The following is a 13031-nucleotide window of genomic DNA, read 5'->3' as shown; positions in this document are numbered from 1 at the left end:
AGGGTTTCTCCTGCACCGCTCTGTTCCTTGCTATGGAGCTATTTTGCAAGATGAGAACTGGATACAACTGCGCTCAGGGCAAAAGCAACAAAAGCACAGAGAAAGTAAAGTATGTGCCGAGTGCCTACTTCCAAACCAGCGAGCACTGTGCCAAATAGCTGCAGGTGCCTGTCTGAATATGCAATCAGCCAGATATCCACACCTTATTTGCCTGGGTTAAGCTTCCAAATATCACAGGTGTGTGATGCAAGACCAAGCTCTCATTCAAAGGCACCTGCATGGATTTGAATTTGTAATCACTTCCTGCTTTTTAATACTCTTTAGAGGGTTCTTTCTGTTTTGTGCAATACAGTTTAGGAGAAGAGAGAAGCAGGGGGTCCTGGGAACTGTAGTGTACCTCATCTCCAACTTCCTTCTATGGCCAGGGCCACTCAAGAGCCTATTTTTGGCTGTGGTGCTTGGTAGCATAGTTTGCCAGTTTGAATACCATGTTGGAGAATGGAGCTTTGAGAAAGAAATCCCTGTAAAGCTGGATACCTCCTTTGAGAAACATGCCAAAACACAACCTGGAGTAAGTGGGTTGGGCAGAAATTGCACGTGATAGGACTGGATGAAGAAATAACATGAGGGATACGTTGGCTCAATTTAAAGATGAACAGCCTGCACCAGGTTTGTCAGAGGGTAAAATTACTGGCTAAAACAGGGGTGAGGACTGGCAGAAGACAGAGAGAGCCATCAGCATATACTTGATCCCAGTTTTGGTGTGTATGGACATAGCAAAGCACTGCCCCAACATGCTGACATCTCCCAGTTTGGGACTGGGTGTCGGCATGGAGTGCAGGCAGGGGTGCTCAGGTCCATTTGTGCACCAGCTATTTCTCTGAATTCACACCACTGTTTCCCCCAAACTGATTCTGCTTTTATCTACCTATCTTCTTACTCATAGGAAAAGAAGGGTTTTTTCCGTACATTGCTTTAACTGGGGTGGGAGGGGGGCAGGGAAAACAGCCACTTTCATCTTCAAATGTGATTGAAGATATCTTCAAATTCACCTTTATTTTTTGCACCTCCCATGCAGCACACACTGGGAAGGGTGGAAGCCCACAGGCCAGTGTAGCTCACTGCCTTTGCCAGCAGAGTTTTCCAGATACTATTTTTCGGTTGCGCAGTCTCTGCAGCCTGAGCACCTGCCACAGCAGGCAGAGATCCCAGAGCTGCTGCTTTGCAGGGCTGACTTTGATCTGCACACCTACTGCCTCCCTGCCACACACAGCAGCAGAGCTTGAGCTCAGTGGGCACAATCACCACACAGCCACGCCATGTCTCTCTCCTCAATGGCCACAGAGGAGCACAATGCTCATTTCTCAAACACAGACCTCTTCCCTAGAAAGATTTCTCCGTTACGCTCTGCAAAAACAACCAACTGGGTTTATGCAGTGGTGGCTGCCCTTGAACATCAGATTCCAAATTAAGGCTCAAAAAGGGTGATCAGCAAAGGAGATTACCAAGGGTTTATTAGTCACAGTTAAATAACAGCTTCATTTGGACAATGTTTTCTAAACCTCCAGGCACAGCCAGGACTTTCAGCACCTGGACGTGAGCCTTGGTGTAGAAAGTCCTATTCCTAGTTGCACTGACACTTCCATGGAAGTGCACTGAAGCTCCTGACACATAGTAAGTATGTGTGTGCGCAACAGGAGGGAGAAAGGGCATCTTTCCAAGAAAGTTTTCTGCTTTCCCATGGGAGCCCTGCAGTCCTTGCCTCTTCTTTGTTCCCACAGGCAACATTGCTTGGGGTGGGGAGAGGCCTGGAGCCCTGAACCTGCCTTCATCCTGGCATATACGGCTGTAGGCTAGAGGCAATCCTTGAAACTGGTCAAGACAGCACTTGGAGGGTCCCAGGGCAATGTGGTCTGGCATGGAAACACAAAGGTTCTGCACTGTAAATATAATAGTAGTCATCTGTAGCTAGTTGTAAGGTAATTACAGCTAAGTTGTCAAAATCATTAAAAGACAGTCTTATGATTAAAGGAGCAAAAGAAAAGACAAAGGGTCTCTCTGTGTCCCTCAGTCAGCTTTCCTATCTGACGCAGACACAGAATTTAATTGTTGTGCCTCAGTTTCCCTACCTATAAAACAAGGACACCATACTGACCTACCTCTACACACGAGGCTTAAGTCACTAATGCCCATGACAGGCCTTCAGAGTCTCCAGTGAAAGGAGCTATAGATGGGTAAAGTACAAGTTATTAATGTTCTTTCATTTGGAGGAGACTGAGATGAGAGGAAAGGAACTGGCTATAAACAGCACCATCCTGTGAAAGTAAAAACATACAACTGAAGGATTTCTCCAAACATTACTGTATTTTTCTTACTGCACCCAACCAATCTTGCCATTTCGCTCAGAATAACTCCTGTTACAATGGCAATGGTGTTGCTGAGGACTGGGACATTACATTACTTGTTTCTGAATTTCTGGCTGAGACCTTGGAAAGCCATTGCATGAACACAGCATTCAACTGCAGCCAATACTCACAAGGATATCAGTGTTTTCAAAATAATTCCTCCAGTATGGCCTGATCTTCCTCTGTCCGCCTATGTCCCATACGTTCAGCTTGAAGCCTTGAGACTGTACACTTTTGATGTTGAAGCCCTGGAAAGAGCAGAAACAAAGCCACATAGAGCATAAGCCTGAACGGCTGGAGCATGTTCACAGGCAGACACTAACACCTTATATATCCCATGCCTGCAACGTGCAGCAGGATGGGCTGGGCAGCCACAGAGATGGATCGGCTGTTGGAGAGACACTGGCAAAAGCAAACACAGCCGCCAAACCATCAGTTTGCCAGTGTTCCTGGGTCAAGGGTTAACACTGTCATGGCTATGGAGACATATGATGCAGTTAGTGCCCTGGGAGGGCGTAGCAGTGTAGGTGCAGGAAGAGGTGGGAGAGCTGCAGATAAGGAGAAAACAAGGGCACTGTGAGAAGCAGGGTTGAGCTTGTGAAAGCTGAGTAGACAGTCACAGCTAACATGAAGCCAGAGGTCTCAGCTCAATTCGACACGACACAGCTAATGCCAGGCTTAAAAGAGCAACAGCTGCACGTCTGAAGGGTCCATTTCATCAATTAGAGCACCAACTGAAAGTGCATTCAAGTAGAAAAACAGGATGTGGCGTGGGCTGGCAACGTGCTGCCACACCACCCAGGGGACTGGAGCTTGGAATTGGGGTGTCAGGGCTAGGAGCTTTGGGAGGCAGCTACAGGGTGGGGGGGAAGCATCTCCCATAGCTCTCTAGCAACCTCCTCTGGAGCGATGCTGCAGTGCTTCTGATGGGAGACATCCCTCTCCCCAACCCTCAGGATCAACAAAAGGGGATGAGTGGCATTAGAGAGGGAGCACTGGTATATGCAGGACCCTTGGAGCTGGCTGGGTGAAAGATGCAAAGAGACAAGGGCTTGCCCAGTTCTGCAGCATCCACTGTACATGTCCCCTGTTTGGCAAGGACAACAGGAACAAAGTCTCATCCATGCAACCCTAGCATGACCCAAAAACCTTTTGCAGAACTCCACAGCACTCATCCACTTTTGCACTACCTGACAGATCTGGCCTGACGCTCTCTGGTTCCTTCAGGAAGCCTCCTCTTAGGCAGAAAAGACACAAACTTAATGGTGCACTAGGCTCCAGCTGCTCCCCCTTTTACTGAAAGACTCTGTTGAATCATTAGTGCTTTGTATAAGGTGGCAGGTGGGATCGCAAGAACTGCCCTGACAAGTAAAGGCCTTCCTCACCTGTGTAGGTGTGATGTGGCTGATGTCCTCTGATGCCAGCTGTTTCAGGAGTGTAGTCTTGCCTGCATTATCCAGTCCCAAGAGGAGGATTCTCACCTCCTGGTCCGGAGTGCTTTTTAGTTTGCGCAGGATTGACAGTAAACCCTAAATCCACAAGAGAGATCATAGTGTTTATTTCCCCCTGGACTCTCTCCCCCAGTGACATGCCCTCCTCCCTTGAAATGGGCTCTGTATGGTGGTAGATCCCAGGACACCTTGAATCCCTTTCTGCAGTCCCTGTTCCCATTTAATTTCCTATTCCCCTTGCTCCCTATTTTCTTTCATCTCGGAGTATCAACGAGGTCTCAGACAGTACAAATGTCACGCAGTGAGGTGCCCTGCTGGCTGCACTGCTCTTGTCACACAGCTGTTTGGCATTCCCTGTGCCAGGGAGACAGTGCCTACACATACCATGTGTAGGAGCTGCAAACCAAGTCCTTGCAAGCTCTTCATTATCTTTATCAGAAGGAAAACACCATTAATGTAATTTCCCTCCTAGTTAACTGCGGGTTACTATATACCTGACATTGTTCTTTTCATAGTAACTCCCCGGTCAACTCAAACCCTGTTTATCTGTCTAAAACATGCAGGACCCATGGGGCACGTGCAGTTCTGATTCTCAGGATGTAGCACTTAACAACTATCTCAGATCACCACACATCCTCGCTAAGAAAAGCACAGTGGATTTCAGTCATTAGCCAGGCTCAGCTCTCTGAGCTGACAGTATCACTCAGGATTAGGAAACAGAATATCCAGGTCAGCTCATTTACAAACGGGCACCTTATAGCAGCACACCCAAGCTTTTGTCAGTGTCACCACTCGGAGACCTGCACCTCTCAAAAACTGCTGGAAAAATATTCCGGATCCTGGCACGTAACCAAGAGATGCAAATCACCCCATTTCCACCTGCCTCTCGCTGCCCAGCCCCACAGGCAGTTGCAGCCAAGGGCACAGGAGTGGGCTGACACACCACGAATGCCTGGGTGTCCTTGGGCGCAGTGCTGTGCTGCTCTGCAGCCCCTGCTTGTCAGGAACTGCTCCTCAGAGCCCAAGCAGCACACACCACACTGACATCCAGCCCGGGGACACAGGTGCTCTTGCAACTGATTTGCCTGAGAAAATCCAAGAGAGGAATACACCTCTAAGGGCCCCTTCTGGAGCCCTGAGCACTCCTGCTACCTATCTCCCTGACAATTCCCTTGTTGAAGCACACTAAGCCTCAGAGCCAGGAAGAAAGTTCAACTATCAGCAGAAACCTGAGCCCACAGGGCCCATCTCTCAAGCTTTTTTGTTCTCCAATTTGCAAAATGGAGACAATGCTTCTTGTCGACCTGCAAGGGTGTAATCAGTTAAATGTCATGAAGTGCTTTGTTGCTATGAGGAACTAAACCCTCTAAATATTCCTGCTGGGAGCCAAGGACTATTCGAGCCTTGAAGGTTGCTTCTGATCCCCTCCAGATCGTGGCAATCAGAAACTTGTCCTCAAGATAAAGAGCTGCAGGAAGCAGTACAACTGTCACTGCTGCAATGCATCCCCCATCTCCAGCAGTGCCCTTCTGCCCACTCTGGGAGAGCCCCACCTCATCCATTTGGAAACTGCTGCTTCTGACTGCTCATTGCACTGTTCCAAGGTGGGGAGTGCTTTGGAAAGGACATGGCACTACAGGTCATGATACCGAAGCTTTCAATAATGCACGGAGATTCAAATTCATGTGACATTCGATCCACCCCTCTAAGCATTTTCGATTTCAGACTAATTTATCGGTTTTCCATTTAATTACCAGCCACAGCTCAAAATACATGTGCAACGTGTAAGAAAGAGGGAAAAGAGAAGGAACTTGGTAAAACTGCATTCGAAGGATATCTGTAGAAAGCATCAGGATTGCTACCGTTGCTGTGCTTTTAAAAAGCACTGTAGAAAGCTGAGGCTCAGAAATTCAGAGCTCATGCGAGAACAGAAAAACTGCAGTCTTAACACACAGTAAGCAAGCTCAGGGTGTCACCTATCTCATATGTGAAAAATAGGCTGGTAAAAAACTGGGAATCCAGGCCCTGCTCAAGAGCTGTTAATCAGGACTGGGCTCTGCTTGGTACAGGCACAGTAAATCCCCAAACTCCTTTTAGTTGAAGTGTACAGAGCTGTAACACCACGTGCTGGGCCCTGAGGGCCAGATGCTCACAGCTGGCTCTCACCCCTGGACCCGTGGCTAATGAACTTGAAGGGCTGCGTTCAGTGCAGCCAGTCACTGTGAACCTTCCCAGCCCAACAGCTCATATCCCCAGCCACAGTGCCCAACCCACGTTCTGCCCCATGATGGTATGCACTTCCACACGTCCGAGGGAAGAGAAAAAGAACAGCAGCAGAAATACCTTTAATGCTCACATGTTTATAAGCATGTCCTAAGTGCTCTTGACATCATTAAAAAGCACAAGTTTTAACTCTATGACTAGCAACACGTTTTCTTTTCACCTGCTGTCAAATTTACAGTTGTGTTTGTTGGCTTGTAAATCCGTGGATTTCAGCTCAGTGTGGACAGACCCCATAGGAGCAGGAACTCTAAAATTCACACATTCTCCTTCCTTTTCAGGGAAACACTAAATTTCCCATTCTTATGGGCCTGACCCAAAGCCAACGCACACCAGCCAAAGCACTACTGCCGACTTTGGAGAGCTCTGAATCAGGCCCTATTATTTTAGTTTATTGCTCACAGTTAAAAAAAGAAGCTGTTGAAATGCTAATCCTATTCACAGCACCACTTGCTAAGAGCAGAGCAGTGTATCCCAGAGCAGATCAGGATTAGGAGCCTTTATATTTCAGAATTCAACTCCAAAATACTGAGCGCAAAGAAATGTATTACAAAGTATTGCTTATCTACCACGGAGCAATTCTCAGGGGTCGGGAAGAGGAACAGTTGTAAATGTTAATAGAGCTTCTCCCATTGTAGATGGATGCTATTTCTGGGCTAGTATGACAGCCTATGAGAAAACGATCAGCATCGTTCCATATTCTACTCAAGTGACACTGCTGCATGGCTGATCACAGGATTATCTGGGGTAGCCAATAGAAGAGAAGATATATATAGAAATAAAAGTATTCTCTAAGGTATAAAGTAAGCTGATTTAAAAGGCTGGAATACAAGCAAGCCAACATAGAGAAGTGGACTTTATTTCAGTAGCTGCCGGCATAGGTTACATGGTCTGTATACACAACTTAAATCAAGAGCCAAATAATAGTATTGGTTACTATGATTGCTACTATTCTGTAAATAGTATTTAAAACTTGAAGCCAGCATTATCCCTGTAGTTAGAGAAGATTTAAAACTAAGAAAAGTCATGCACAGATGGGTTTCTAACTTTTTTTTCCCTTTTTTTTTTTTGTAATTGGTCTTATGAGCACACTGGCTAGGAAGACAGAAAGCATTTCCTGACAGCTTAGTAGACTGGAAAAAATAACTCAGCCCAGTTCCCTGTTGCATGCCACCACTGTGCGGGACAAGCAGCCCTTGCTGCACACACACTGATGGACAAGCACTTCTCTGCTCACAAACACAATGCTGAAACTAACTTGGGCTGATGAGAGTCAGATAGCAACCCCTTGTTATTGATGAGAGGTGTCAGGTAGAAAGCCATGAAATGGGAAAATCAGTGCAAAAAGGATGCTCAAAAGCAACAGAGCAGGAGCAGATATTTGAAGCAGAGCAAGTAACAAATGTCTCGGTGCTGGAACTTAACCAGCAGCGAGGAGGGAGGATGCCCAGGAGGTGGGAACAACAGCCAGGCCAGTGGCACTCACTCACTGGGGTGTCCAGGGGGAGAAGGAGGACAAGTCTTGAGCAGAACAGTTGAGATGTTGGCTGGCTGAGGAGCTGCAGAGACAACTCACAGGACTGTAAGGGCAGTGTGTCATCTGCACAAAACTAAGCAGACTGCGGCATCTGTAACAGAGAAGGGAACTGCAGACGCTGCTCAGATAATGAACAGCACAGCATGGCAGCGTGCACAGCCTTTGGAGAAGGGCAGCCAGACAGAGCACCTCAAGGCTGGGCACAGTCCGCCAGCAATCGCTTCTTGGTCACCTCTGGGTTAAGCAAACTATGTTTTATATCAGATTGGCTTGTTTAAAAACATCTTTGTCCTTGGTGGAGAGGGTTTTCCTTACAAGCACCATGAGGAGACAGACTGATGGGGTCAGCAATGAGGAGACTGCATTTTCCAGACAGTGAGTGGGGACATACAATAAGAAAAAGAGACTCCTGACAATTACGGTGAAATCAGAGTGGGGCATTAAATTCTGAGATGCGACTAAATGGGCAGGAGCACTCAAACACATCAAGCATGAAAGAAAAGCTAACCATCTTATTAGCATCCTTCAGAAAACAGGGATGTGTGGTTTTATGAAAAGATATCATTGCTAGGTTTAAAATACCCACCGAATTATCAAAAGACTTTCAGTTATAGCTGCATGCAGTAATCCTAGTCTCTTTAAAAAAAAAAAAAAAAGGCAGACATATATAAAAATACAGTGACATTTATAGTCCTAGCTAAGGGTTTTGTGGGTTTATTCAGCTTTAAATCCATGCTGTATATGGGTCTTTTGAACTAGTTGATGCATGTAACTACATCCTGTACCACAGAAGCCGCTGAAAGGAAGATTCACTTTATAGGCCAAAGCAAAAATTGGTTTGGGACAAACAGAGCATTGAGATAATCTGTTTAAATATTGTATCAGATTGGCAATATAAAGCCATAATGGAAAGAACAATTTCCCCTTGTACTGAGGGTTGGATACATGGTGCATGGATAAAAAGCACGGCCCACAAGCTGCTGTAGAGCACAGTTGATTCCTATTAGGAAAGAGACGTAAATGTATTCTGTTTAACTTTATTAGCCACAAAGCTCAGATAATGAACTTAAAATAAAACCACCCCTAGTCACCAGCAATTGCTTATCTACTATATGTGGATATTTAGGTAGAATCAAATCAATTCACCAAGATGCAATACAGCCACAAAGCTCAGCAGCTCTGCCTGCCACTGTGACCACTCTCCCCCAACCCTACACCCCTGCACATACACCCTCTTCCCCACTGCTGCGACCACAAGTCACCTGTCTTCATCCTCAAGGCTCTTCCCAGCCAAGAGCATTTGCCATAGCGGCTCCTGTCTCCCCACAGCTGCCCCCCAGCACTGCTGAGCTGTATTCTCAAACCTTTGTGCCTTTCCTACCACCGTGGGAGAAACTTCACAAAATATCCATAAAACCACCCCATGATTCTTCTGCTAATTCCTTCTCTGCCACACCTACAATCCTTGATGAGGTTTAGGCAGCCAACATGTCAAGTTCGAACCTGTCTTGGACTCTCCTCACTCATATCACTTGATTATCTCTCACCTCAGACAGACCGTATTTCCATGGCATGGGGAACAACTCCATGTTCTGCCTGCACAGTACCTAGCACAGCTCTGGACCCCAATTTATTTTTAATTAAGCAATATGGTAGCAGTTCACCATTTTTACAGAGTAAGTTAAAGACAGAGGGTGCACGTGATGGTTTCAGAAAGTCAAACAGGAGAAGCTGACATGGGGAAGGACGAGGGGCTTAGTTGAGCCAAATATTCTGCCTTCCGCAGTGGATATTTGAGGCTACATTTGTCATCCAGGGTGCAATCCTGCACACACAGAGCTGGAGGAGGGGAGTCCTTCCTGACAACTGCACTGATTAGCTGGTGCCCTGAAGAATGACGTCTGATTACCTTTATCTTCGGCTGCAGAACTGCAAATGTCACTAATGGTCATAAAATCACCCAGTCTTTTTCAAAATACAACCGAAGTAAATTAATCTATTGAGCACAGTTTATTCAATACTTCTTACTCTGGCAAAACTCCCAAAAAATCATTTGCTTGCTGCATGTCTCCACCATATGGTGTCATTCAATGCAGACTTTCTTTCCTGAATTGAAATCCAAAATTTAATGGAGTCGAGTCACCTACAGAGTTTTTTCAGCTCAAACCTACTAACATAGTTTTCTGTCAAAGAGGTCACACAGCACTTTCCAGTTTGATACATTACCCAATACCAGCATGAATCCTCTTTTCATAATTAAAATCAATCTCCTTTGGTTTTAGCAAGTTTGAAGGAAGCATTTTGCCCTGCACAGAGAAAAGCCAATGCCCAGCACTGGACGATGTCAGCAGTCTTTGTCTGCTTTTAGAACTTCAAAGTCTTGGTCAGTGGCTGATATACTCTCCTATCTGCAGGTGGTTTCTCCTATCAACCTCTCAGCAATCAGTAAAATAAACCAAAAAACGTGACATGGAATTGTACTGGGAAACTAAAGTAGTAAGGCACTATTAAAACCCTTGAAAGCATCTTTTTTTTCTAATGGGGCCTTTTTAAATAGAGCCTTACTGCCAAGGAACAAGGGACAAAAGAAAGAATTTCTGGGTACGAGATGCATCTACAGTAGGCAAGAGATAAATGCTGGTTTTCCTAGAAACATGAGCTCAAGACCAGTAGAAAAATGCCTCACTACACATTTAGCTATGCTGGTATTTCATCCTCTCTACCAGATCTGCCTAGTATCAGCTAGACACTCCATCACTCAGTTTCCTCAACTGTAAAACGGGGCCATACTTTGACAATTCTGGTTTTGACATAATGATGTCATCCTCAATCAATGGTTTTAGAAAAACACCGGCCATCCTCTGGCCCCAGTATCTATCAATAACATACCATCTCTCCCGGTAAAGATTGTTATTACAGTGATGAGGAGGCCACAAGCTCTGCTTCACACAGCATTTCCTAAACTTTGGAAAGTAGCATAACCTTTCATGTAGCAGCCTCCCTTTGCCCTTGCTGTGTGCCCACCACAGATGCTGCTTAACTGTGTCAAAGACTACAGCGCTACATTGTATCTCATGCTATGCAGTTTTATGCTCATCCTTCCCTCCGTGCTCTACCTATGACCTTCCACCACCCCTGCCCCACAGCTGTGAGAAATGCTGGTATGCTCTGCAGAAAGAGACACTTCCCCTCTGTACCTACTCACTTGGATGAACACTGAAATAATTCAAACCTCAGCATTAACCCTCTCATTACTGGAGCCAGCAGTTGTTGAAGGGGGTTTAAGTGCCTCCCAATGCAATCACGATATGGCAGAATGTGCTCACGGGCAGCTACCACAGCTCAGATGACAAGCAGTAAATTGTTACATCAAGCTGTTTGGATCATTTCTGACTGCTGACCCACACCCCGGGGGCTGCCACAGCTGCTTTGGATACATTTGCTGCTGTTTCAGAATTTCTACCACGAAGGATAATTCTGTTTTAGCGGAAGTTGAGAATCTAGAGAGACAGTGCAGTCTCCTGCCAGTCCACCAGGCACCTCAAAGCGCCACCCACCCTGCCTGAGAGGCTACAATTTAAAAAACAACTCCCAGAAATGAAAAATAGACAAAGAGGCAGTAAAACGTTGTATCAAATAACACGAACACTGGAGAACACCCAGTCCGCCCTCTCCACACACAAAGCGCCTGGATAAGAGCAGCCAGATCCCAGACTATACCAGCTTATCGGGACATCATAAGGCAGAAGAGCAGATTTGACAGCTGCAGGCCAAATGTGTCCTACAAAGCACTGCACTGCTGGAAGCAGCTGCCCTCATCTTTACAGCAGATGTCCATCCTGTGATGGCTTTGGTGTCTGGTGTGACACGCTCCATCACCAACTCATCTGAAATAGAGCAGATCCCACAGGCCTTATCTCAATCTCCCTCTCTGTAGCCCAGCAGGTGGGGGTGCAGCCAGAATTAACCCAGTGAAGATGAGAAGCTGCCTTTGCTAGTCTTGCTTATACCTCCTCCCATGATGTCCATTTGCATGAATCCAGCCTGTGTCCAGAGGGCTCCTGGACAAAATAAAGCTGTGCCCTTGGGAAAGCTCCTTTCCCACTGCTATTTCCTTCTGCCTGTGCTTTCTGCTCATGCTGCATCCTCAGCAGCTGCTCCCCACCCACAGCATACTCTCCCTCACCACCCTTCACCCACAGACCCAGTCCAGTCCTCACTGGACTTTGCCAGTATCCCACTTGTCCCACCCCAACTACTCTGGCATCTAAACCCAACATGTTTCCAACACCCTGGTCCATCATCCAACCTTCCCACAACCTCAATTCAGACTGCAGTGTACCCTCACCACTTTACCTGTATCCCAGCATTGCCCTCCACCCAAGACCCCAATTTCTTCCTTCAATCCACACTGCTACTTCTCAAACAATTAACTTCTCTCCTCCAACACTTCTTTTTTCCCTGGGATCTCTTTTTCTCCCATCAGCATCAAAACTCAATTCCCATCCCTTCCCCCAGTGTATTCTTATTTTTTCTTTTCAACCCAGATTGTCCTTCATCTCCCCAGCCCCTGGCAGAAAACCCTAGAGCACAGAAGAACCCAGCAAACTATCCTAGCCAGCCAACACTGACTGGGTTTTCCCAGTGACTCACCAGACTGTCCATCCCACCCAACTGGCAGTTTTCTTTCAGCCTCTGAGCAGTTTGTCTCAGTCTGCCCATTCCTGAACACGCAACCCCTTCATCCAGGCCTCTCTGCCATGACAGAACTCCCGTTCTAAGGCTGTTTACCAACAACCAGCCCTTGCACCTCAGCAAGCTCTCTGGTAGCTCCCTCATGAACTCCTACAGCCAGGATTCAGGTCACAGCGTGGCCTCTTCCCACCTTGGTTGGGCTGCCCAGTGTCCCTTTACAGCCACAGATGGTCCCAGGCTCTTCATAGTCAATCCCTGAACACTGCCCTCCATCCTTGCCAGGCTCTTCCATTGCTCCTTCCTTCCTCAGACCAGGTGGGCCACTGCCATCCTGCTCTTCAGCCCTCTCAAGCACCCAACCCTCCATTACACCCTCCAGACCTTGACTGAATCAACTCCAAGCAGGCTGATCCCATCCCCCCACAGCATCCTCAGATCTCCCAGCCCCTGCCAAGATCCAACTCACAGAATCATTTAGGCTGGAAAACACCTCTGAGATCACTGAGTCCAACCTATGGCCCAACACCACCACGTCAACTAGACTGTGGGACTAAATGCCACATACAGTCTTTTGTTGAACACCTCCCTGGGCAGCCCATTCCAACATCTTATCACTTCTGTGAAGAACTTTCTCCTAATGTCCAATCTAATCCTCTGCTGGCA

The 13031-nt window shown here is 46.8% G+C and overlaps 1 protein-coding gene across 1 annotated transcript in view; it reads right to left on the bottom strand.

The window, feature by feature from the left end:
- ARL3 (ADP ribosylation factor like GTPase 3) overlaps positions 1–13031 on the bottom strand; it is a 30485-nt gene that overhangs the window by 16383 nt on the left and 1071 nt on the right. Inside the window, exons 2-3 of the mRNA XM_027672366.1 lie at positions 3791–3934; positions 2537–2653 (exon numbers count right to left, since the gene is read on the bottom strand). Of these exons, the coding sequence (XP_027528167.1) occupies positions 2537–2653; positions 3791–3934 (261 nt within the window). The remainder of the gene's footprint in view (positions 1–2536; positions 2654–3790; positions 3935–13031) is intronic.

The sequence above is a fragment of the Neopelma chrysocephalum genome, unplaced genomic scaffold, assembly GCF_003984885.1.
Source record: "Neopelma chrysocephalum unplaced genomic scaffold, ASM398488v2 Primary Assembly neopelma1_97390, whole genome shotgun sequence".
NCBI lineage: Eukaryota > Metazoa > Chordata > Aves > Passeriformes > Pipridae > Neopelma > Neopelma chrysocephalum.
Note: the sequence above shows the minus strand (reverse complement) of the source record. Positions and strands in the feature narration are given on the sequence as shown.